This window comes from Pararge aegeria, chromosome 22 (assembly GCF_905163445.1).
Source record: "Pararge aegeria chromosome 22, ilParAegt1.1, whole genome shotgun sequence".
Taxonomy (NCBI): domain Eukaryota; kingdom Metazoa; phylum Arthropoda; class Insecta; order Lepidoptera; family Nymphalidae; genus Pararge; species Pararge aegeria.
The window spans coordinates 9,094,824-9,119,858 of NC_053201.1; the positions used below are offsets into that span (position 1 = coordinate 9,094,824).

The following is a 25,035-nucleotide window of genomic DNA, read 5'->3' on the forward strand; positions in this document are numbered from 1 at the left end:
ACGGGGTTAACTTTTTTCAATAGTAATTAACTAAAGCTAAAGCTATGAAGGTTTCAAACGCGCCCTAGTATGACATGAGGAACAGCATGGTTTTGGGTTATCGACATCTTATAAAGTCGCTATACACTTAATAATCTAAAACTTAAAATCGGTAATAAATGTAAGACTCACCTTCTTATAATCAAATTAATAATCCTTATATATTCATCAGCTATCACATAGCAAGGTTCGTTTCCTGAGCACTGGGTTAATATCCAACGGGATTTGCTGAACAGACTCGCCAAGCGACGTTGCCTTTCACGGTCGATTGGAAGATTTTCTAGTGGCGTATCTAGTAGTTTTAAAATCTGGTAATCGGAAATTGATAGTATAATTTATAGTAAATAAATTAATCTTTATGTACTAGCTGATAAAAAGAAAGCTGACAATTTGAATGCAAAAAAATAATATAAATTTTTATTACGTACACGCAATAGGGTATTTGGTTATAACCTTATTAATTAGTAAAATATTTTTAGACATTTTATTATTTGCGGTTGGTTTTCCTAAGTTAATTAATAAACCAATAAATCTTACAAAGCAAGAAATTTCCAGTTCCACAATTTGCATGTGCGTGGGAGAAAAAATCTACTACAGCGGACGATGAAATCCTGGCATCCAGGTGGGACCTACGCCTCAGATTTATTGACACAGGGCTGCACTGTAGGACGTGTTCCATATACTGCTGCCTCTTTTTGCGAGGAGGTGATGTCCGCAAAGGAGGCAGCGGGGCGAGACAGAGAAAGGACATCAACACCCCCCTCTCGCAGGAGACGAACCGGGCGCCGGAGAGCAACCAATGACCTCCGGCCTCCATGAGTTGTAGGCCCGCGAGTGGCGAATTAAAGGGGAAGTTTGTCACCCAACTAATGACAGGCCTAAGAAGGTGGCGTGCCGTGTAGCGCACGCCGCTCTGGAGGATTTGGCAGCGATCAGGCCATTGATGATAGGACCCGCCATGCACTGGGGGGTGAAAACCTTGGCGAGAGTGCGGTGAATACGCAAGTGAACCCCGTGCTCTCACTTACAGGTCTATCGAGGGACACACAGAGTTTTTAGTGGGTGCAAGTCCCACATAACTACTCCGTTTCCCCAACGGAGTGGTATGCGTCAGGCATTTTCTCTATATAAAAAAAAGGACGTGTTTCATGCATCCCTTACGAAGTGTTGCTCTGTCAACGATGATTTTTCTCTAACCACAAATCCATCTGCCTTAAATAATAATCATAGAAAACAGGACTTTAGCCTTAGCGGATTAGTGTAATGACGATGATCCGTTCACAGATGTAATAGCGATCACGCAGAAAAAAATACACGTAGGTACACTGAGTGATAGGTATTTGTGTCTACTTACCGAAAAAGGTTGGAGCCCATGCATAAAAGATTTATTTATTGGGAAATCTGATAGAAATTAGGCACGAACATGTTTACGGCGTGGCAAATAAAATTATCCACGGGCAAATAGATTATATCCTTGATTCCGCTCGCGTGGGCCTTCGGTAAAGATGTCTATCGCAATCATTTCACGACCGTTTATTTATAAAACCCTCTAGATATATTTTATTTTTTTTACACAAGGCTGCTGCCCGCGCCTTCGTTTTAAAATCCTCCAATTGTTTCTCATTGAGAACCGATTTTATATTTGTTTTGGAGCTGAGTTTTAAGAGAAACTAAACGCTCAAATTTTTGGCAACTAGGCTAGTTGTAAGGATCATAACTGCCCCAGAGCTACTTGTATAGAAGCCCGAGATCTTTGAGAACTGCCTATAGAGGTAGAGCTTTCAGTGACAGCCATGCTTATTTCTAACACTAAGCAGCATTATTGCAATGCTGTGTTCCGTTCTGAAGGGCGTGGGTGCCGGTGGAATTACGGACACATGAGGCTTCGCATCTACGTCTCAGTTTGATGGGCACAGGGCAAAACTTTGCAGGATGAGTTCCTTGCATGTCCTGCGACGTGTTGCTCTGTTCATAGGCGATGCTTTTACACGTTCCATCATAGCCCATATGATTTTTCATCAAATTCTCTATAAAAAAAAAAACTTTTTTTGACGTGACAACGTCTTATAATTCGATGGAGCCGGCTGCACGCACGAAAAAACATGACGTATGCGGCGTTACCTCGCTCTGAGGCGTTTTATTCAAGGCTTGAAGTGCAAGCGAGAGAGCGGAACGAGCGACAAAGAGGCACAGTCGGCCTCCGCGTTCGACATCTGTCTCTCTCCTACTTGAGTGAGCGATGCGTCCGCGTGGACAGCTTCTATACAATAATACATTACATGTTTTCGGCAAGGATGAATTAGAGTGAAAAGTGAATGTGGTGTCAATTGTTTATAGCAACGATAATATCTATCAAACAAATAAATTTAAAATTTTCTTTTGAAAAATGCAACCATTCCATCAGTATTTTCTTACGACGTTGTCACGTTCAACTATCGTCAGTAAGCCGACTTTACAGACAACCAATTATTTTTACTTAAGATCATGTCGTATGCTGACACTGAGCATGATATTCCACAAGATTAAGTTTTTTAAGCTTTCCTTCACATTGCAGGCTATCGAATTGTGGAATGCTCTCCCTACGAACATACGACAGGCAAAATCGCTTGATATGTTTAAAAAATCTGTCAAATCTTATTATCTTGCGCAATAAGACGACTGGTTTTTATTTTTTTCCATCTATTCATTAATATAGCTTATCATAATATTTATAAGTTTAAGATTTTTTTATTTATTTTATATATATATATATATATATATATTTTGTTTATGTATTCCTATGTAGTTATTTGAATGTAGGTTTATAATATTTTTGCACCACCTATTTGTTCTCGCTCTTGTTGTCCTAATCCTAAGGTTGCCTGGCAGAGATCGCTTTTAAGCGATAAGGCCGCCTTTTGTATTCTACTCCAGTTGTTGTGTTTCTCTCTATCCGTCCATTATTTTCCTAAATGTGGTGTGAGTATATAAGATGCGGTTGGTACAGTTTGTTTGGAGCGAAGGCTCCACATATTCTTCATAGGCTACCAAGATGCCCGCGTCACGTTCCTTTGTACGTATTACCACTAAATTTCGTATAAAGGTTTCGTCATTAGCTTCCTACGTACCTACGTGTAACCTGCGCCTTAGAAATCGAACACAAACGATATTTACGTATGCTGAAATATGAATAGTCTGTGGTCATTTGGTCGTACACTAGATGTTTATTTGGCGAACCAAATAGGGATTGGCAGACCGCCGCAGAGCACTCATGTTTATTCATTAGATGATGTAGATTCATACAATTCATTCATACAAAACGTTTCTCTCCTTCTAGTGATATAGTTTATATCCAGTCAAATATAGCAAATACTATTTTAGCAGATCAACATCACGTGGTCACCTTGCTCGCAAGCAAATAATTTAAATCCAGTGAAATTTATTCACGCATTACTAAGTGAAACATCTGAAATTTTTCGACAAGAGATTGAGACGTATCAGGAGTATTGGATAGAAGCAGGCGTTACTTTGCGGTTTCCATAATATATTATGAAAATTAAGCTTAATTTGCTATACTCCGTGAAAAGCAAGAGAATCTGTATGGTGTAATTTATAATTTCTTCAATCCTTATACTCCACACCAAACAGATCTTCGGTAATTTTACGCACGTTACGCTCCGAAACCGGAGCATCCTCGGGGATGTTGACTTTAAAATTAATAATTGTTAACAATTCTTAATGTAAGGGGCATTAGTTTTTACTAAGCTTAAAATTATTTTTAAATATTATTATTCCATAGTAACCAAAATACTCGTAGGTAACAAAAAATGTAATGCATTCTATCCCATTCTCTCCTATACATTTATACGTTTGTTACTTTATCTACATATTGTACAGTTTCCATGGTAACTAAAATAGAAAAAAAAAGTGTTCTCTCCCTTAAATTTATGAGTTTTCTTTCTTACTTATGACGCATTTTCGTTTCATTGAGTTTCAAATCACAACAATTCTAAAGAATTTTACTTAAAACAAAATTACAAACCTTAAAACGCATTATTATTTTCTGCTCTGGGGTCTAGCATTTTGAGCCCGATATATTCATGAGTATATCCTTAACCACAGATAAATAACATGCACTAGCCCATAGGGTTCGGATGCGGGATACGTTACGGCAACATGATTACAATTTAAGATATCGCGCGAATAAATTCCATATTAAATGTACATTCACGATTATTATAGTTATACAGCCGATTGGATTGGATAGAAGCAAGATTCTACGACAGGTTAGCCCGTGCAGACTCATCTGGCGGAAAATGATGATGTAGTTAAAGTTTGTAACCGGTAAACTGTGAGTTCTCCATTTTCGCTCCGAAACCAGAGCATCCCTAGGAGATTTTGTTACAATGAATAATTGTTAAGGTAATAAGTAACGAATAATAATAATTGTTAACAATGATTCATTGTTAAGTAATTCATTCATGAGGATGCTCTTGTTTCGGAGCCAAATTGGAGAATTTACAGGTCACACAACACACACACAAAACTCACATGGTTTCGGAACGAAACGTGCGTAAACACGTGCGATTGGCGCAGTGGGCAGCGACTCTGCTTTCTGAGACCAAGGTCATGGGTTCAATTCCCACAATTGGAAAATGTTTGTGTGATGAACATGATCATGACTGCGCCAATCGGCCGTCAAATATGCAGTGCTTTTGTGCATGTAAGAAGTGCACGCGAGGGTAGATTAGTTTGATAGCCCGGACGGAGAGACGGAGAGAACATATGTTTAAAACATAATCTCTGAAGAGGCAGTTCTCATAAAAATCATAGACAATTTAACGTTTGCATTAATTCATTTATAACGAAAATATATTCATGTGTTTTTTTATGTTTATAGACGAGCGCTTGAATACAATCACACCTGATGGTAAGCGATGATGCAGCCTAGGGTGGAGCGAGCTTGCCTAGAATATGCCTATTCACTCTTGATTTGAAGGTACTCATATTGTAGGAACTGGAGAAAATGGAAGCTCGAAGAGCATTTCAGATCCTAGCGGTGCGGATCAGAAACGAAGATGCGAAGCGCGTCGTACGCGTTCGCGGTATATCGACTAGTTAGGGATGCAGTGTTACTTTTAACTGGCAGCACTGTCTGGGCTCTAGCTCTATTGAACCTGACATATTCATTAGTATTTTCTTAACCACTGATAAATCATATCCTCTAGTCAACGGGGTTATTTTAATGCCGGGATCCGGTGCGATAACATGATTACAATTTGAGATAGAGCGCGAATAGATTCCATATTAAATATGCATTCACAATTATAGTTCCGTTAATGTATTCCGGAAGTTAATTTCACAGTATCATGCATTATTAGATGCTAAAGTCGGTTGCACACTGCGACACAATTTTAGATTAAGCTTATATATAACCTGCGACAACAGACAATTCTATGCGGGTTTGGTATTTTCATCGTGTTTTCATATTGTATTAAAGCGTACCTGTGAGATTTTGTGTTTGACAATGAGGAACTAAAGAACGATAGCGGACTTTTCCACTCTAGTAGTATATATTTTTTCATTTCAAAATCAGATATAGAAATACATTAGAATTCCTTAAGGTATTTGTAAAAAACAGGTAATGCAACTCCACCTCTCTTTAATTTAGCACCTCTAAAAAAAAACCTTGACTGCAATCTCACATTTTGGTAAGTGATGATGCAGTTTAAGATTGTAACGGGCTAACCTGTTCGGCGTATGGCCCTAATCAGTTTCTGTGCGCCATCGAACCGGAGCGTTAAATCGCTTAGAAGCACCTCTTTGACGGTAATCTGGTAACTAGCTACGGCCTAAGCGACCAAATTCCCAAAACTTACAATGTTTCTGTTTCCGGAGATGCCTTGATGATTTGGGATTCGGGGTGGTTTTTAGAGAGGTTTTCTTCCGGTCACAGTCCGGCCGGTTAAGGCAAGACTATCAGTCCCGCTGGTAACCACACGATATCAAGGCATCCCACAGCAGGCTGGCGGTGACGAAGTTTTTAGTCCGTATCCGATTATCTCAGCTGCCAAGCAGTACACGCCGCCATACCCATAACTTGTTCTACGCTCAGAACAGAACAGTCCCCCTCCTACCAGGTTTTTGCCATCGTTCGGTAACCTATCGATGCGTTATCAGGTAAGTTACTGAACGATGCCCAGGATGCATCACGTGGAGGTAATCTGGTACAGCATCCCGATCATTTATCACCTACCCCTTAGGAAAAAATAGACTAAATATCTAGTATAAGTATATCAGATTGCATTTACACAGGCAATCAGACAGACAGACAAAAATTAAATAATAATTTGTTCTGGGTTGCATATCGATGGTTAAGATTCCTCCCATTAAAATTTAAAAAATATATTTGTGCACGGAATTTTCTAGTTACAGTTTCATTATAAGCATAGGTAGATAATACATTTTAACTCTAATAATACCGTGGAATAAAATCTCGGGATTTAGGTTATAACAATTAGAGAAGTTGAAAACACTTTGATGTGTGGAGTTCTCACATTCACGGTAACAATACTTAAAAAAACTGGTTGGAACTAAATCTTTAAAAAAATTAAAAAAAAAAAACAAAAATACCTGTGTCGTCTGCTGCGAAGAACTAAAAAGATAGAATAGATAAAAATTTTAATTTGATAGATTTTATTTTTAATATTTTGTTTTGGTTTTCAATAATCTTACTTGACAGTGTTAACAAATGCAGTCGAAGGCATAACACGCTCACTTCTCATTATATTTGTTTGGTGATATAGTTAGAGCAACAAAAGAGTGAGCAGATGCCTCCAACTGCGTTTGTCTTAGTTGACAGTAAATGAATTTAATAAGGATGGCAGATACCAATTCCAATGTCAATTTCTCCTAAAGATGCTCTGGATCCTGCTGACCCAAGTGTATAGAGCAAAATATACCTAAGATGATCATTTCGGTATCTGACAGGATAACCAATCCAATCTACGCAGTGTTATGTTGTGTATTAATTAATATACACATAACGTGTTAAAATTTAATTCGTAAATCCTACAACCTCCTAATGAAGAATTAACTTTCTTGTTTTGCTTACATAAGCTAATATTTGTTGTTATTTAGAATAGCGCACTTATGTACCTAGTATACCTATAATGATAAGCTTTTAACAAATAAGTCACTGCAATTGCGACAACATTTAAAACTATTAACTTAACAACCTCAATAGGTATAATATGTTTTGGTTCCGAACGCGGAACGTGAGCACATTTTATACACGTACAAACAAACAAATAAGAATCGTTGACTCTTATTTGCAGTTTTCTATAAATATGTGTTAACCCAAACCCTATCCCAAAAATCAAGTTAATCGGTTGCTTCGTTAGGCTGCAAAGTCAGGACAAACAAACAAACAAACCCATGTTCGCATTTATAATATTAGTATGGATTACGATACAGCTTTCCATCCCATGCGAAACGTGCCCAATTCTTTTCTGGAGCGGACCAACTTGGCATCCATCCAAACGGACGTTCCTTCGTATTCAACGAACACAGTTTAGTTGATGCTAGGTTAACCTAATAGATTCAGCCGAATTCAATCTGCACATTCTAGTACCTAAGTTTGCGCTAAAGTGTTTGTGTTTGAAGATACCATTAAAATTTTTGGCCCCAACATAAAGTGTTTGAAAGTGTGTGGTGAGATTTTATCTCACGATCCCAGGGAGATAGTTGGTAGACATATTTACAAACCGATGTTCGTATACAAATACCATGTGAGTGTGAATTTTATTTTTTATTAATAAAATATTTCTCTGTTAACTACAATTTCAATGTACCTTTGCAATTAAAAATCACTTGCTTTAATTGTGAAGGAAAACATGAGCAAACTTGCACGCCTGAGAGTTCTCCACAATGTTCTCAAAGGCGTGTAATGTCGCGTATAAAGTCTACTTTACAGTGGACATTCCAGTACTGTTTTTTTTAACTACATACATATTGACTATAAACAATGAGAAATAAGCGTGAGCGGTCGGGAGATCTCCTTCAGTAACGAAGTTAGCTCTACTCTGACCATCAGAAAAAAGTCAAATAACTACGCACGATGTAGTAAATACAAACAGCGCTTGACGAAAATATCCGAACTATGCCGGGCGGAACCGAACCTCGCGCATGGACGGGGCATAGCGCATTTTCTTACGTGACAGTATTTCTATGTTAGTGCCTACGACATAATCTTCCACTATCAGCTGAGTTAAGGAGATACAAGATGAAAAGAAGTTCTTTATTAATTCTGTTACTGGACTTTTCTTCACGGTCTGCCGAATAATTGTAACTTAAGTTCGTTGTTCTTGAGGTTCGACTACGGATCACAATGCCCTGGGTTCGACTCCCGTGATGGGCTGAAACTTATTGGGTTTCAGGAAATTCTCATCACTGCAGAGATTATAATTTCAATTATCAGTTTTCAACACCTTCAGCCCTTTTTTCAGGGCAAAAAAACCTTATGAACCTAGGAAGGAATGCCTAACGAAATGAAAAAGGTTCTTTAGACCTACGGCTAGCAGAGGGAACACATTCATTGCATTAATCAGGTTTAAAAGACTCGATACCCAATAACCCCGATTAACGTACTGAAATACGAGTAAATTTATATTCAGTAGAATTTGAGTCAAAGGGATCTTACGATTTAAAGTCAAATAAAGTAAAAGTCAAATATTTCTTTATTCAAATAGGCACATAGATAGAACACTTTTGATGTATTGATTATATACAAAATGTGTACATAGCAGTGAGTAGTGATGGCGATAACTACAATCGTAAACTTAAAACTAAAGCTCCGAGGGTTCCAAACGCGCCTTGGTCTAAGAAGAAGCCCACAACAAACTTAACCGGGTGTTCTTTTTGTTATTTTTTTTTTTTTTTTTAATATATAGACAAGTGCTTGACTGCAATCACACCTGATGGTAAGTGATGATGCAGCCTAAGATGAAGCGCGCTTGCCTAGAAGATGCCTATTCACTCTGGATTTGAAGGTACCCAGATTATAGGTATCGGGGAAGACGGAAGATGGGAGGGCATTCCAGGCCTTTGCGGTGCGGATCAGAAAGGAAGAAGCAAAACGCTCTGTACGTGTTGATGGTATTTCAACCACGTATCTCACATTATCATTAGAAAATATTTTTGTACAATTTAGTAATTCATAACAAGCACGTTACAGTTACCAAACGGCAGTAGTACTAGAGCTTTTTGTGACACAGCTCGTGTGGGGAATTACCTACAATTTTATTTCACAGGCACATGAGTCCTAACACCAACGCCTCAGGTTGATATACACAGGTCGGCAATTCAAAGAACGTGTTCTGTGCCCTGACTAAAAAAATAAAAACCGAACAGATTATTACCTGAGCATACACCATCTCAGAGTATACGAACAGCAAACTGAACAGTAAAATAGAAGTAGTGTTGCCATAAAAACCAACAACCCGCTATACAACGCAACAGAAATAATAATGGGATACAGATTATAAATGAATATTACTTGCTGTTTAAATACAATGAATGTAGGATACTGCATTATTTCTGTTTACTACTGCACGGTTATCCTAATTAGAAATCTAAAATACTAACTGGTTGTGTTGTCGGCTGTGCTAACAGCATTAATTTTATTTTATTACAGAAAATTATTCCTCTGTTTCGTAGTTATGTAGTTTTGCTATTACAATTATTGCAGGCGCTTTAAAATATTAAAACTGTAATCTTATTCAGTTATATTATATAACAATTTAATTATATAATATAACTGCCTTGTATAGGTGTTAGTAAGTTTGATGGCGAATCCTTAGATATTGTGTCAACCCCTAGGTTAAGCTAAAAACTTATAGTACCAAGCCCAGAGTTCTAAAATAATCGCTGTGCACCACCGTGCCCCGAAGAGTACGTTAAGACGTCACAACGACTATTAGCAGTATCGTGCGATTCTAATCGTTAAAACCCGCCAATTAGCATTTAAGCAGCGTGGTGGGTGTATATATCTTTCGCTCTGTACCGCAGGTATATTAAACTTGCAATATTACTCCTCACCCTGTCTGTGGCATCGGGGCTGCAGGGAGTATGTGACCAGACTCCGCGTCAAGCGAAAGTGTTGACACCGAGTGAAAAAAGCTATTTTCGTTTAACTATAGACACGAAGAATTCCAGTGTATATGGACTAGCCCAGACTTATGTGTGTAAGTACTTTTGTAATTTCATTCTTTGGTTAACACGAGTGAAAATCAACTTGCAGGGGATGTTATGTATATGAATTACCTTTTTTATAGTATTAGTTGACGGACCAAGATTTCATATTAGATCACAGTGGCTCTTAAGCATGCCTGAGATGCATCGGGAATCCATGATGTTCTGGAGCATAGAATCTCAATAAAGCTTTTTATGACAGAACCCATCCGGGACAGAAGGGCCTTTCGCCATGTTTATTTCTGCCTATTGGATAGAAGCAGGCGTTACTTTGCGGAAATCCATGATATATTATGAAAATTAAGCTTAATTTGCTATACTCCGCGAAAAGCAGAAGAATCTGTGTGGTGTAATTTATAATTTCTTAAATCCTTATAATCCACACCAAACACGTGCGTAGAGGGTACATTGCCAAGTAGTGCTTAACAATAATTGATTGTAAAGTCAACATCTCCAGAGTCCTGAGGATGCTCCGGTTTCGGAGCGAAACGTGCGTAGAAGAAACATTGCCGAAAACATATACTACTATACACATTTACTGTATCTCTATTTCTCCACTAATATTATAAATGCAGAAGCATTTAGCGTAGAGTGAACTATGAATTTTTCGGGATAAAAAGTCAGTCTAACTTCTGCGTCTTCGCAGCCTGTCGCCCGGACAATGGTTCTTTTGGCCCTAGGATAAATTCGTCCGTGATGATGTTATCATATTAAACGCGGGGAAACTTTTCAGTAATCTTGGAATCCATCGATAGAAAACGCCCGTTCAGATGGTTCATGATCACAGTCGAGGATGCTTCAATGGACAACAATACAGCCGATAATGAACACCGACCAATTGACGTAGGCAGCCTTAAAACCTTGGATACGAACAGGCAAGCTAGATACAGTGAGCGGTGTTACAATTCCGTCGAGAATTCAGATAACTCGGAAAAATATCGAGTAGAGGTACTTAATCTTGCTTTTTTTTTTTATTCTACTACAAGTTAGAATTTAACTGCAATCACACTTCTAAGGCACAACACTAAGGTAACACACGTCACGTCACGTCAAAGTCAAAGTCAAAGTCAAAAATATCTTTATTCAAGTAGGCCCATAGGTGGCACATAAGAATTACACGGTAGTGAGAGTAAACTTAAAACTAAAGCTACGAGGGTTCCAAACGCGTCCTGGTCTAAGAAGAAGCCCACAACAAACTTAGCCGGATGTTGTTTTTTTTTGTTATCACCATCTCACAATGTCATTTTAAATTATTGGAAGAGCAACCTGGTTAGAGCAATAATTTACACCCAAGCTTTTTGATCGTTTACGTAGTCCTTTATACTAAAATAGGACTTTTCTATAAGCTTACGTTTAATACAAACTTCGAACTTTTTAAGAGACATCTCCAAGATATGAATTGGTAGTTTATTGTAGATTTGTATGCAATTTCCTTTAAACGAATTATGAATTTTATGTAACCTAGTATATTGCACTGTAAGTTAATTCTTACTTCTAATATTTAAATGACGTCTTTGTCTGTAGAGTGGTCTTCTAAGCCGGTTCGCTCTTGTCAGAGCGGTCGTGGTCGTCACTTAAGTGTTGTGGCACGCTTGACTATTCGTCGCCACTCCTCTCTGGCAACTGCCTCTCTAGCACATTCATGTAAGGTGACAGCCATTGCAGCCTTTATTTGGTCAGCCCATCTCATGATTCCTCGATTCTTTCTTGGACAACCAGACGTTCAATGGTGTCGTTTTCTTAGCATTCTTCTCCAGCACCACATTTCAAGAACGTCTGTCTTCTTTTTCTCACTCTCCCGCAGGGTCCACGTTTCCGAAGCATAGAGGAATATGGGGGACACGAGCACTCTAACTAGCCGGATTTTCGTGGCTTTGGTTATGCCCAGCCCCTGCTGGGAATCGAACCCGGGACCTTTAACCACAGTGCTCACCGCTGCGCCAGTGAAGACCAAGGATTAAGCCCATTATATAGTCGACGTTATTTATAGCATTTATATACCTACTTACATTATTTATTGTATGTTAAAGTCTCTAAATATGTATGTGTTGCTATGATCTTCTTAATATATATAAATCTCCTGTCACGATGTTTGTCCGCGATGGACTCCTAAACTACTTAACCGATTTTAAATTAAATTAGCACACCGTGAGCTGTCTGGTCCAACTTAAGAGATAGGATAGCTTGGATCATTAATTATAATCGCAATTTTATTTTATTGCAATTAATTAAGTGACAGTCGCATGTTATATATACTACTACACTTATTTAAGGCTTAGCGATACTGAATACTTTAAAAACAAAATCAAACGCAGACGAAGTCGCGGGAAACAGCTAGTATATATATATATATAAGTTTATTTTATATTTATTAACTATATTATGTACTTTTGATCTATTTGTGAACACTAGGTTATGTATATGTGTGTTATTCGCATGTATGTATTTTTAAAATTTGTACCACCAGCAGTTTATTTTCCTCTTCTTTTTTCCTACCAGAGATCGCTATTAAGCGATAAGGCTGCCTCTTGTATTACTTCTTTCTTTATGTTTCTGTTTTTATTATATTTGTATATGTTATTGTTGGGGTATACAATAAAGAGTTAAATAATAAAATAAATAATAAAGGGATCTAAAAGACTGTACAAGCATTTGGTCCAAAAGTAGCATAATAATTATCATTTCCAGCGGCTCCCCGCGACTCGGTTGATGTCGTCTGTCCACCTGGTTGGGGGTCGACCAACGCTGCGTTTATCAGTATTGACGTGCGGGGTTGCCATTCTAACACCTTGGGACCAACAAACTGCCATCGGTTGAGCTGGAGAGTTGCATTATTTATATCCTGCAGTCAGTATGTTGATAAGGGTGAAATTTCCAGGTACACTGGGTATCACCTAAGGAAAACCTACAAAACAGAGATCAGACAGTTCGCCTTCGTGCGATGGTGGCTGAGAATGAAGAGGTGTGGTACGTGGGAGAGAACTTGACGTTAGTTCTAAAGAAGGATGACAGTAAGCCTTCAGACCACTTGCCTATAACGCCCACGGAATACTGTGGTTTGTGCAGTGAAGCTCGATATGAGGTTAGTTGTATGTCCAGTTCTAATAATATAAATGGTCAAACGAATCATTAGGTTTAAAGACCTTTTATTCTCAAAAGAAACAGTTTCACTAAATGACAAAATAAAATTAACAATCCTATGAAACGAGTTTGGCCAGATATTGATTAATCTAAGATTTCATGAATGCCTTCTTCGATAAGGATTGAGGTGGAATAAATTATTATTAGTTCATAGACCTGTACGATTTCAGGTAACATTCAAAGGACAATGGTCTAGACTGCTTCACCCTCATCAATATCCAAGCAAGCCCGACGAAAATGAGTACAGCAATTTAATTGGTGCTTCCCACGCTTATGACTACACTCTGTGGCAGCAAGGCGACAACGCGAGTGACGGTTTGAAGACTTTAGCTGAAACAGCGGACGTCACTAAGTTAGAAAGGGAGATCATCAACGCGGTAATGTATATCTAATTTAAAAAATAATGACGGCCGATTGGCGCAGTTTGCAGCGAGCCTGCTTTCTGAGCCCAAGGCCGTGGGTTCGATTCCCACTACTGGAAAATGTTTGTGTGATGAGCATGAATGTTATTCAGTGTCTGGGTGTTTATATATATTTTCTAAGTATTTATGTATATAATTCATAATAATATTCATCAGTTTTCTTAGTACCCATAACACAAGCTACGCTTACTTTGGGGCTTGATGGCGATGTGTGTATTGTCGTAGGATATTTATTTATTATTTATTTAATTTTATCGTAGTAAAGCTTTTTGTGGCACAGTGTAACTAAACCATTAACCAACTGGTTCCTAACAAAGATCTCTCCATGAGGTTTCATAATTTGTAAAATGTAAAATGTTAAATAATACTGGCATATGATCATCCAGAGGCTAAGACCCCAACCTTGTTGTCCCATGATAACTGAAGACTTTTAGAGCGTCGACATCGTCACTTGCCATCAGCCGAGATTGCAGTCGATGGCTACCTTAAGTAATAAATAAATAAATATACTATGACAATACACTCATCGCCATCTAGCCCCAAAGTAAGTGTAACTTGTGTTATGGATACTAAAATGACTGATGAATATTTTTATGAATTACTAGGGGTCCCGGCGAACTTCGTACCGCGGATCTTTTTTTTTTTTTTAATCCAAAAAATCAAATATCATAAAAATTGGTCCAGCCTACGTAAATACTTATAATTTACAGAGAAACACCCACACTGCAAAATAACAATGTCTCATCACGCAAACATTTTTCAGTTGTGGGAATAGAACCCACGGCCTTGGGCTCAGAAAGCAGAGTCGCCCACTGCGCCCATCGGCATTTTTTTGTTGCTTGTTGCACTGCAAGTGATGATCTTGCAGTGCAACAAAAAAGCATAGAGGTACTGATGGGTATTGTTGTTATCAGATGTCGACAGATAACGGGACACGTACCTTGATAAGGGGTAAAAGACGGAGACACCCGTACATGTCGGAGCCATCGGATTCACTATTCAGAGTGGACAGGATACACCACATGTTCTCAGTCGTGGTAGCCATAAAACCCTCACCGGACTGGTTCTTGGGGGTTTCGAGATTTGAACTTTGTACGAAACTTGGTTGGCATGAAGAAAGTACCATACCACTGTACCCTTGGGATGCAGGAGTGAGGGATGGCATATCGTATGAGGTAAGAGGGTCATGAAACAGTAGCTGTCAACCGCGACTACGTCCTTGAAAAAACACTACTAAAAGCGTTTATTTACCCGGACTATAAAATCCTGCTGTTTTCGAAAAAACCTATTCAAAATATTGGATGGATGTCTCTTATTGGGAGCTCCAAAATTCATGGTCCCAGGCTGATTGTTTCCAGCGGCTCCCAGAGACTCGTTTTATGTCGTCTCTCCATCTTTTTGGGGACCAACCAACGCTGGATTTAGCGGTCCGGGGTCGCCATTCCAGCACCTTGGGACCCCAACGTCCATCGGTTCTCTGAGCTATGTTGAATTTATGTAAATTCCGTAGGAACTATTCCCAGATGCTTTTCTAGGCAAAAAGGAATTTGGTCGTTTGTCCAAGCTATCGCTGAGCTGAATTTCGTCAAAGTGGATGCTGTTCCATTGAAAACCAATGCTGTGCCAAGAAACGAACAAACATATCGCAAATTATTTACACTGCGTTGTGTTGTTATTTAATAAAATCAGCTTTTTTTTGTTGCAAATAAAAGTGCATTCATTCATTCATTAATATTTCCGCATAGCTATAAAATTAATATGGATTGCTAAATTATTAGCGCATTATAAGCAGAAGTAACATATTAAATAGAAGATAATAAGCATCAAATAAAGTAAGATCTAAGAAGTTTCCACTTTACTACAACGAAATTGACTTGTACTACTGAATTCTTTTTTTCAAGTCGCCAACTTCAGTCACCACTCCGACGGACGCAGTGAACAGAGTGGCATTCGGTTCATTTGACATTCAATCACCATTTTACCAGATGAACCTAAACGATATGAAGGCGTTCGCTTATCTTCACGTCAAAAGACTTGCAGTTTATCCGCTAAGAGATTGCGAGGCAGGTAAGAAATAGGTTTTCGACATGGTTCGTAGGAAAAAGCTTAACTTCTTGGTCATTGGTACGGTCATCATCATCATCATATCCGGCGAAGTTTGTTGTGGGCTTCTTCTTAGACCAGGGCGCGTTTGGAACCCTCGTAGCTTTAGTTATAAGTTTACAAATGTAGTTATCGCCATCACTACTCACTGCTATGTTCACATTTTGTATATTAAACAACGCATCAAAAGTGCCATCTATGTGCCAATTTGATTAAAGAAATATTTAACTTTGACTTTGACTTTTCTTTGACTTTGACTTTGACTTTGACTATCACTTTCGGGGGGTCGAGTTCGAATTCCTTTAAACCTCTAACTTTTCTAAGTTATGTGCGTTTTGACCATTTAAATATCACTTGCTTCAACTGTGAAGGAAAGCATCTTGGGATACCTGCATGCCTGAGAGTTCTCCATAACGTTCTCAAGGGCGTGTGAAGTCTACCCTTTTCATTCTGAGAAGAGACCTGTGCCCTGTAGTGGGCCGGTAATGGGTGGATGATGATAGTAAAAAATGATAAAAATGGTGTTTTCGAGTATAAAGTATATTCGGTTGGCCTGACCAGACCTAATTAGGAGATTTTACCCACGTGTGAAAGTTAACTGCGATTTATATCGTATCAATAGAGCGCCATCTGTTTTCCAGAAACAGTCTTGTCACTAGATGGCGTTCTACCGATATCTCAAGCGACACCCGACGAACTTATATCCGAAAAGTTAATGGTGCGAGTCGGGGATCGAACTCTGTCCCCCCGAAAGGAAAGCCAAAGTCTAACGCTCTCAGTTAACTTGTATCAAAAAAACCATCCGATAAATTTTAATTTTCTCACATTTATTTCCCATTAGCATGTTCTTAAACGTGGTTCCGAGCTTTGTAATGCTATTAGCTAAAATCTTGTGTATCAATGTGAGACCGCACAATCTTATCTCCGTACAACATCTGCTAAAGACCCCAAAAAGGTTTTATTCAACAGATCGATTCGACAGATTAAAACATTTCCGATCTTTTTCAGAGGAAGGTACGAATAGCGAGGGTGATCACGATCAGGAACAAGAGGACCAAGCGGAAAACCTCGAGTAAGTATTACATTTATTCATTAGACTTATCTCTAATCTTTGGGTGGAACTTCAAACATGAAGGTATTTATAGAAACGTTCTTTATAGAAATGGTTTTTGAATCAGCAAGATTTTTGTGAGGAACTTGGAGTCAACTTACTGACGAACTCTGTAAGATTCAATAAAAACGAAAAACCAAACGTTAAATTAAGCGGCGCTAATTTAAAAGGAAACCGGCCAAGTGCGATTCGGATTCGCGCATGATGAGTACCGTGACATTATTTATAAAAAAACCCTCCTTAAATATTTATTTTATACTGTTTTTTAGTATTTATGGTTATAGAGGAAATAAATCATCTGTGAACCTCTTAATTGTCTATCACGTGATAGTTAGAGTCATGAGATATAGCATGTTAAAAAACGAACCGACAGACAGACAGTCCCGTTTTACCATTTGGGCTCGGAGCCCTAAAAAACAGAATAGTTTTGTATTTTTGCGTAACATTTTTCATATAATTTAATTACTTAATTATGTGAGGTCACAACTGCAAAAGACTTTACTATAATTTTTATTTGCGGTTTAAGAAATTTATTGTTTTCATAAGAAGAGTATTCACTTACATGAAAACTTAAGCTATTACATTATAAGGTTTGCTGAGATCGTAAGTTAGAGCGTGCTACACAAAAAATAGACTTAATTCAACATGCCAAAAACAATTAATTTACATGCAGCTATCCGTTAAAACTTTTAACTTAAAAGTATACAAAAATATGAGGGTAGTATGGTACCATTGTAACAAAAACCCACTAACGCTAGGCATATCTACGTCATGAAGTGGATATTACATAGATGTAGAGTGACAAGATGTGCCTCAGTTAGTAGATAGGAGAAATAGTTATTATTTTTCATTTAGTAGGTGGGCCTTTAATAGTTTTTTGAAATTGTAGAAACTTTTACTTTCTTTTATACACTTAGGGAGTTTATTGTATAATTGGGCACTTTCAAATGTTATATTTTTTTTACCGTAGTTAGTTCTTGGTGGCCGTAGTATTATATTATTTGCACTTCTTAACTGTCTCAATTGCGGGAATTTATTTTTAATAGTAAAAGTTGTATTTGTGTGTATGTCTTTTGTTAAAATTTTTCGAATTAAAATGCATGTGTAATATTTGTATGTACTTGAAATATTCATCAATTTTGTTTCTTGATATAGTTTTACTGTTGGTGTAAGAAAATCATATTTAAATAATATTTTTACTAATTTATTTTGAGCTGTTTGTAAAAGTTTTATATTGGTGTTGGCTGCTGAGCCCCAGATTTGAATAAGGTAGTCGATATGTGGCTTAACTAGTGAGTTGTATATTATGTATCGGACTTTTTGTGGTAGGCAACGTACTATGCTTCGCAAGGCTCCAGTAAGAGTAATTATTTTCGATTTAATTTTTCTTATGTGTGGTTTCCATGTAAGTTTGCTGTCTAAGATGAGACCCAAGTATTCTTCACAGTCTGATCTAGTGATTGTAGTATTATTTATTTTTAAGGGTTCAAAATTGTTAATTTTTTTGTTCTTTGCTGCAAAAATTACGTAATGAGTTTTACTTATATTGATGGTCAGTAAGTTACATTGAAACCAGACATTAAGTAAGTTAAGGTCATTTTGTGCGTCTTGAACTATTGTCTCTATTTTATTACCATAATAAAATAAAGTGGTATCATCGGCATATAGTGATAATTCACCTTTAAGTCCTATTTTACTTATATTATTAATATAAATCAAGAAAAGTATAGATCCAAGAATCGAGCCCTGAGGAACTCCGTAAGTTATCGATTTATGACAGCTTTGGTATTCCCCGATCTTCACTACCTGGGAGCGATCAGTTAAGTACGATTCAAAAAATTTTATGAGCATTGTCAGTGATACCTATGTCCTTTAATTTGTTTAAGAGTATTTGATGGCTGACTGTATCGAATGCCTTTTTTAAGTCTATAAATATGCCAAGTGCAATTTTTTTGTCATCTATGTTATTTTTTATTCTGGTGACTAAGTCTACAGTTGCAGAGAGGGTGTTAGATTTGGGTCTAAATCCGTATTGTTTAGGGTACAAAAAATCTATTGAGTTCAAGTACGTTTCTAGTCGATTATAGATTACTTTCTCAAAGATCTTCGAAAGAACCAGAAGCACGGAAATGGGTCGATAGTTACTGGGATCCGATTTAGGACCGGATTTATAAATAGGGGTGACCTTAGCAATTTTTAGTGTTGTGGGAAAGGTCCCTGTTCTAAAACAGGTATTTATACACCGAGTTAGTTCATCAGATATGCTGCCTTTCACAGATTTTATCACCCTAGTATTTATGTTATCAATTCCTGAACTAGTGTTACTATCTAGTTTGTTTATTATAGTAATAATTTCTTTACTTGTGGTTAAATTAAGGTTGCTTAGGCCAAAATTAGCGTGATTAGCGTCAGTTGTGGAGCTAGTATAGGTTTTGTTACTATGGTACTTTGTGGGGATAGCTTCCGCGAGTTTTAATCCAACAGTCGAGAAGAAATCATTAAAGTATTCACAAATATTGTTTCCGTCTTTTACTTCTAAGTCACCTTTCTTGAGTTTAGCCGGCTTCGCTATTTCTTTTGTCTTATTATTAGCTAAACTATTTAATAGGTCCCACATTTTCTTTGGTTTATTTTTACATTCAAAAAATCGTTTAAGATAATAGTTACTTTTCATCAGTTGTATATCTTTAGCTACTGTGTTTCTTTCTCTTATAAAGTCTTTTCCGATACCTTCGTCTTTCGGGTTATTTTTATGTTTTTGCCACAGAATATTCTTCTGGTTAATTTTGTCTAAAATGTTTCTATTTATCCAATCTTGCCTCGGTGGATTCAAAATTTTTACTTTAATAACTTTGCATTGTTTTATGGTTTGTGATAATTTACATTCAAATTCGGTATAGTTTTCATTTATATTATCCACTTTGTTATTTTCCATTAATTTGTTGAATCTTATATAATCAATAGCTTCGTATCCGATTTTTGGTTTAGATTGTGGTTGATATTTATCAATCTCAAAATAAATTTGCTTGTGGTCTGACATTGATGACTCAATGATAGCTAGATGGAACCGGTTTTCCTTGAGGTTCGTTGAGATATGATCAATTAAGGACTTATTCTGAGAAGTTTCACGAGTGCAATGTAAAGGGTCAATTTTATTGATTATTTTGAAACCACTTTCTGTTAAAGTGTCCTTATAATCTTCCACTGAACTGCTTGGATCTAATAGATCAAAATTAAAATCTCCAAAAACTACTGCTCTTTTTCTACGATCCAGTTGAAGTGAGAACGTGTCTAGGAAGTTTTTGACATTTGTTCGGCCAGGTTTATATATAGCGCCAATGTCTAATGATAATTTTTCTAAGTGTATCCATAAGTAGTGGTTATCATCTTGGGAGAGTTCTTCAATAAAATTGTGTTTTAGACTGTTATGAGCAAAGATAGAGACTCCACCGCCAACAGCATTCTGTCTGTAGTGGTAGTAGTGAGTGTAGCCAGTTATCTGAAGTCGTTTGGCCTCTTCATCGGATTTTATCCATGTCTCCGATAAAATTATAACATGCAGAATCGATTTAAAGGAATCTACAACACATCGTAGTTCGTCAAGTTTACCAGGTGTGACTATGCTTCGCACATTAGTATATAGGCATTTGAGTGTTTTTTTGTTAGTAATTATTGCGTCGTAATTGTCAAGAACTTGATAGGTAGTGCAATTATCTTTTAATTTAGGTTGACTTAATTTTTTGAGTTTTTTGGAGGGATGCTGATAATTTTAGGGACCCCATTGACATACTTAATTCGTAGGTTGTCCTCACCGTTTGCATTCCTGCGTTTCATTTCGTCTTTGAGTCGCTTGAATCGTGCTTGCTGAAATGGCGTTTGGTCAGAGAAGATTGTTATTAGATCATTTTTCAACATATTTCTGCTGCGTAGCAGGATTTTAACACTTTCTTCCGAGTCAAAGCTTACTTTCATTGCACGTTTTTCATTAGGTTTATATTTTCCGACTCGCACAACTTTAGCTGGTTCAGTGATATCTTTTGAGACCAGTTTGATAATTTTTAGTACTTCATTTTTGTCCAGTTCCCTTCGTTCCTTGAAGTCAGTCGATTGAGGCTCTGGTATTCCAACTATTAATATGTTTTTCTTCCTCAGGTTTTGATCCGTTATTTCAGCTATCATATTACTATATGCTTCTTCATCATTTATAGGTAGTTCATTAGACGTTGCCGTTAGCTTTTGGATACTGTACTCCAAGGACGCAACTTTGGTATCCATTGTATTAGTTAAGCTAGTGATGCTTTGTATGGCAGTTTTAATTTTATCCTGTTCTGCGGTCAAAGCTATAAGTTTTTGTTCTGTTTTTCCCATGCTTGATCTTATTTGAGCTATCTCATCCCTGATTGTAACAATATCATTGGTTATTTGAGTTGAGCTTTCTTTTTGTGCGGTTATAGATGAAGTCAATAGTGTCATCATTTCAGTCATTTGTTTTTGAATGCTTGTTAGCTGTATATTCACGTCATTGTCCAGGCAGTACTTACGTTTATTGCGGAGGGTAACTGAAGGTAGGTCTGAAGAGGCAATGCTTTGGGCACTTATAGTAGATAAATTCGGTTGAGAGCCACTGCGCTCAATGTTTTTGCCACTTCCAGTAGGTGAGCGTACTATATCCATGTTGATTCACAGCCGGTATTCGGAGTGCGTATGCATTCACAACAACGGCCGCCGGTGCGGGATGAAAAATCAGAGTCCGTCTCTTTTACCCGAAGAGGTGAAAGGAGCCGCTGGCGCGTCGATTGATTATGCGTGGTATATAACAGGCGTAATAGGCACAGTACTCAATATTTCAATTTAACTTTTAACTTCAAGACATTAAGGTGGGATTTGTTTAATTGCAGTAATTAATTTTAGCAAAAATATTTTGTTACACGTCTATCCTGCAAGCTCGCTAACGAGAGACTCTGAGTTTATTTAAGTTTTATTATTATTTTATTTTATTATTGAAGTAAAACTTCATTAATACTACGACCAGGGAGTAACTCAGATTTTTTTCTGACGGAAGTATCACGTCAAATGTCGTCGTCGCGTCACGTCGTTAGGCGCATACGTTAGACGTCTGTGTAGTTTGAACTGGTCGTAAGTATATGTCATATACTCCACGCTTTTTGACCTATACGCTAGCAAGTGGCAAATATCATAATCAATTAGGATTGTTTATTTCCAATATTTTCAAGCGGATCAATTGTGACTGCTATTCACAATTGTGAATAAAAATTCAACAGTTTTAATAAAATAATTTTAAATAGCAAAGTTTTTTGAAAATCTCTCTATATATTAACAACAATTTGTTTACAACAACAAGTAAATTTAGAGATATTTTATTTATTACTTATGTAATAAATAAATTATTAGTAAAATTTTTGACGATTGCGACATTCTATAATATTCAATGACAAGGTTATATTGACATGTGCTGATCTAACCTTCAATTTTCTACTCTTAATTATTCTATTTAACAAGTGATAATATTTATAAAATGTGAAAGGAATATTAATTAATATTAAGTGAATTTTAAGTAAAATGGCGGAGTCCCGGTAACATTTTACCCTTTCATCAAAAAATAATAATAAAAAATTTACTTTAATCTAACGTTAAGGTTACACGCACACAGTTTTTTATAATTGTATAACTATATTCGTCAGTTTTAAACGCGCCCTGGTTTAAGAGGTAGAAAATGATGAGACATTATGAAAACCAAAGTTCTCTTATAGGGAGCTTATTGAAGAGCCATTTCTGGAGCCGTTAATAGACAACACGATGGAAGATTGCGTGTTCGGTGAATGGACAGACTGGTCACCGTGTGTTCCCGACTCGGGTACTTGCGGACCCGGTACCCAAATCAGAACAAGAGAAGCGGAAAATGAAGTAAGTTTTTTTAACCGGCGAAGCAACGACAGATGTTATGAGTTTAACTTGTGTGTGTCTGTGAATCTGTCTGTGACTATTTTTTAAATCTAAGATGACCGCTACCACAAAATGGCGAATTCATTTTTTTTTTTCACAACTCCCTCAATAAGGGTACCTTTTAAATAAAAGAGCTTATAAACAAGTTAAATGACACACAATATTTATTATGGGTTTTATTTATATATGTTACTAGCTGTTGCCCGCGACTTCGTCTGCGTTTGATTTTGTTTTTTGATGTGGCGCTCAATTTTGTTGTAGTTCTAAAAAAAATTAAAGTATTCAGTATCGCTAAGCCTTAAATGAGGGGTTTACTGCTGTCCGCTGAGGAGTTCTGTACTCTATCTCCAACCACATTCAGACACAAAGTTTGGGCAAAATTAAACACATATTATAACCTCTATAGTACAAAAATTATTATTTAAATCGGGTATAATTAGTCGGAGCTATGGTGTAAAATCGTCAAACACTTTCATCCCCTCTCCCAAAGGAACCGAGCTTAATGTCGGGATTAAAAGTATCCTATATTACTTCTAACACGTCCAAGAATATGTGTACAAAGCTTCATGAGGTTGGGTTAAGTAGTTTTTGCGTGAAAGCGTAACAAAGAAACTTACATTGACATTTATAATATTATAGTTAGTAGGGTAGGGATGTTTTTTTACTAGCGGTCCCGCGTATAACTTCTGATATATTTTATCACATATGTTTCAATGTATAATCCACAGTTCTGCATAGCCTTTTACCCTACTCCTAAGGATGGCAGTGTGATGTTTTCTTCACCATAAACCGAACAATACTTCGAGGGCATACAAGGAACACACCGTCTCATGTGTCGGTGACCAAGCTCTTCAGGCCGGAACACAGCAATAGGCGGGGACCTCTCGCTGCCCAGCGTTGTATTTGCCATGCTGAGCAGCGAGAGGTCTTGGGAAGCCGTGGTGGTTTTTAGTTCGGGTAAACGAGTCCCACATAACCTATGTCCTGCCCAAAAGACCAGAGGTAGCCATAAAACTTTTCCACCACGACAAAAAAAAAATGCCGGAACATAGCAATGCTGCCTGGCGGCAGAATTAGGTATACAAGTAGTAGGTACTTCCCTGGATGAGCTCTGTAACAAAATCTCAAGTAGGTAGCATGTAGATTGCCTCAAGAAATGGGCATAGCCCCTAAAATAACTGATCAATTTGACAAACTCCACTTCGAACTAAAGTTACGCTTACGTTGATGTCATGCATCGTCTCGAATCCTCCAGTGAGATCGCACCATACGATATTTTTCCATAAAAGTGGCCTATTTCCCAAACTTAAAGATAAATTAATGCTTTGGTGATGATTTATTTTATTTCTTGGACGAACTCCTAATAAAATAGTAAACAACATTAAAGATTAAATTCGATCGGTAGAAATGTTAAATATTGGATAAAGTGAGAACAGGTTGAAAGGGAAATCTTGTTTGAATTAAGGAGCGTGCTGAGAAATAACTAAATGTGGAGGGTACTTCTGAATTAAATCGTTTTCCGAGTCTGATTTTCTTAACCGGGAGCTTTCTTCGGGTTATCTGATGTATATATCTAATGAAAATGAAAATTAAAAATTATTTATTTGTTATCTAAATTTCATTACAAAACAATAGGCTAAGACCTCAATTTAAGTTTGGAAAAAACCTGTGTTTGCAGGTCTCGCCCTTTCCGATATAAAGTTTACACATATACTAATAACATGACAACCAATTTATTACATTTATCTCTCTATATCTGATATATATATATATAGCGGTATTTTTTTTATTATTTTACTTCAAGGTAGCCCTTGGGGCCTTGACTGCAATCTCACCTGTTGCTAAGAGGGTAGCGTGCTTACCTGTTAGGGGTAAGATATTATAAGCCGTACGCTAATTAGATTCTATGTGATATCGTACCGAATCGCTAAATCGATTGACGGCACGTCTTTGTTGGTAGGGTGGTGACTAGCAACGGTTTAAGATAACGCACCAACCCTGAACTGTGAACACAAAACTAACGAC

At 37.3% G+C, this 25,035-nt stretch overlaps 1 protein-coding gene across 1 annotated transcript in view; it reads left to right on the top strand.

Moving 5' to 3' along the window:
- Positions 1–25,035, top strand: part of LOC120633977 (spondin-1-like) — a 71,615-nt gene that overhangs the window by 45,253 nt on the left and 1,327 nt on the right. Inside the window, exons 2-9 of the mRNA XM_039904413.1 lie at positions 10,087–10,262; positions 11,003–11,217; positions 13,148–13,351; positions 13,581–13,787; positions 14,747–15,007; positions 15,734–15,899; positions 16,944–17,007; positions 22,818–22,971. Coding sequence (XP_039760347.1) covers positions 10,087–10,262; positions 11,003–11,217; positions 13,148–13,351; positions 13,581–13,787; positions 14,747–15,007; positions 15,734–15,899; positions 16,944–17,007; positions 22,818–22,971 — 1,447 coding nt within the window. The remainder of the gene's footprint in view (positions 1–10,086; positions 10,263–11,002; positions 11,218–13,147; positions 13,352–13,580; positions 13,788–14,746; positions 15,008–15,733; positions 15,900–16,943; positions 17,008–22,817; positions 22,972–25,035) is intronic.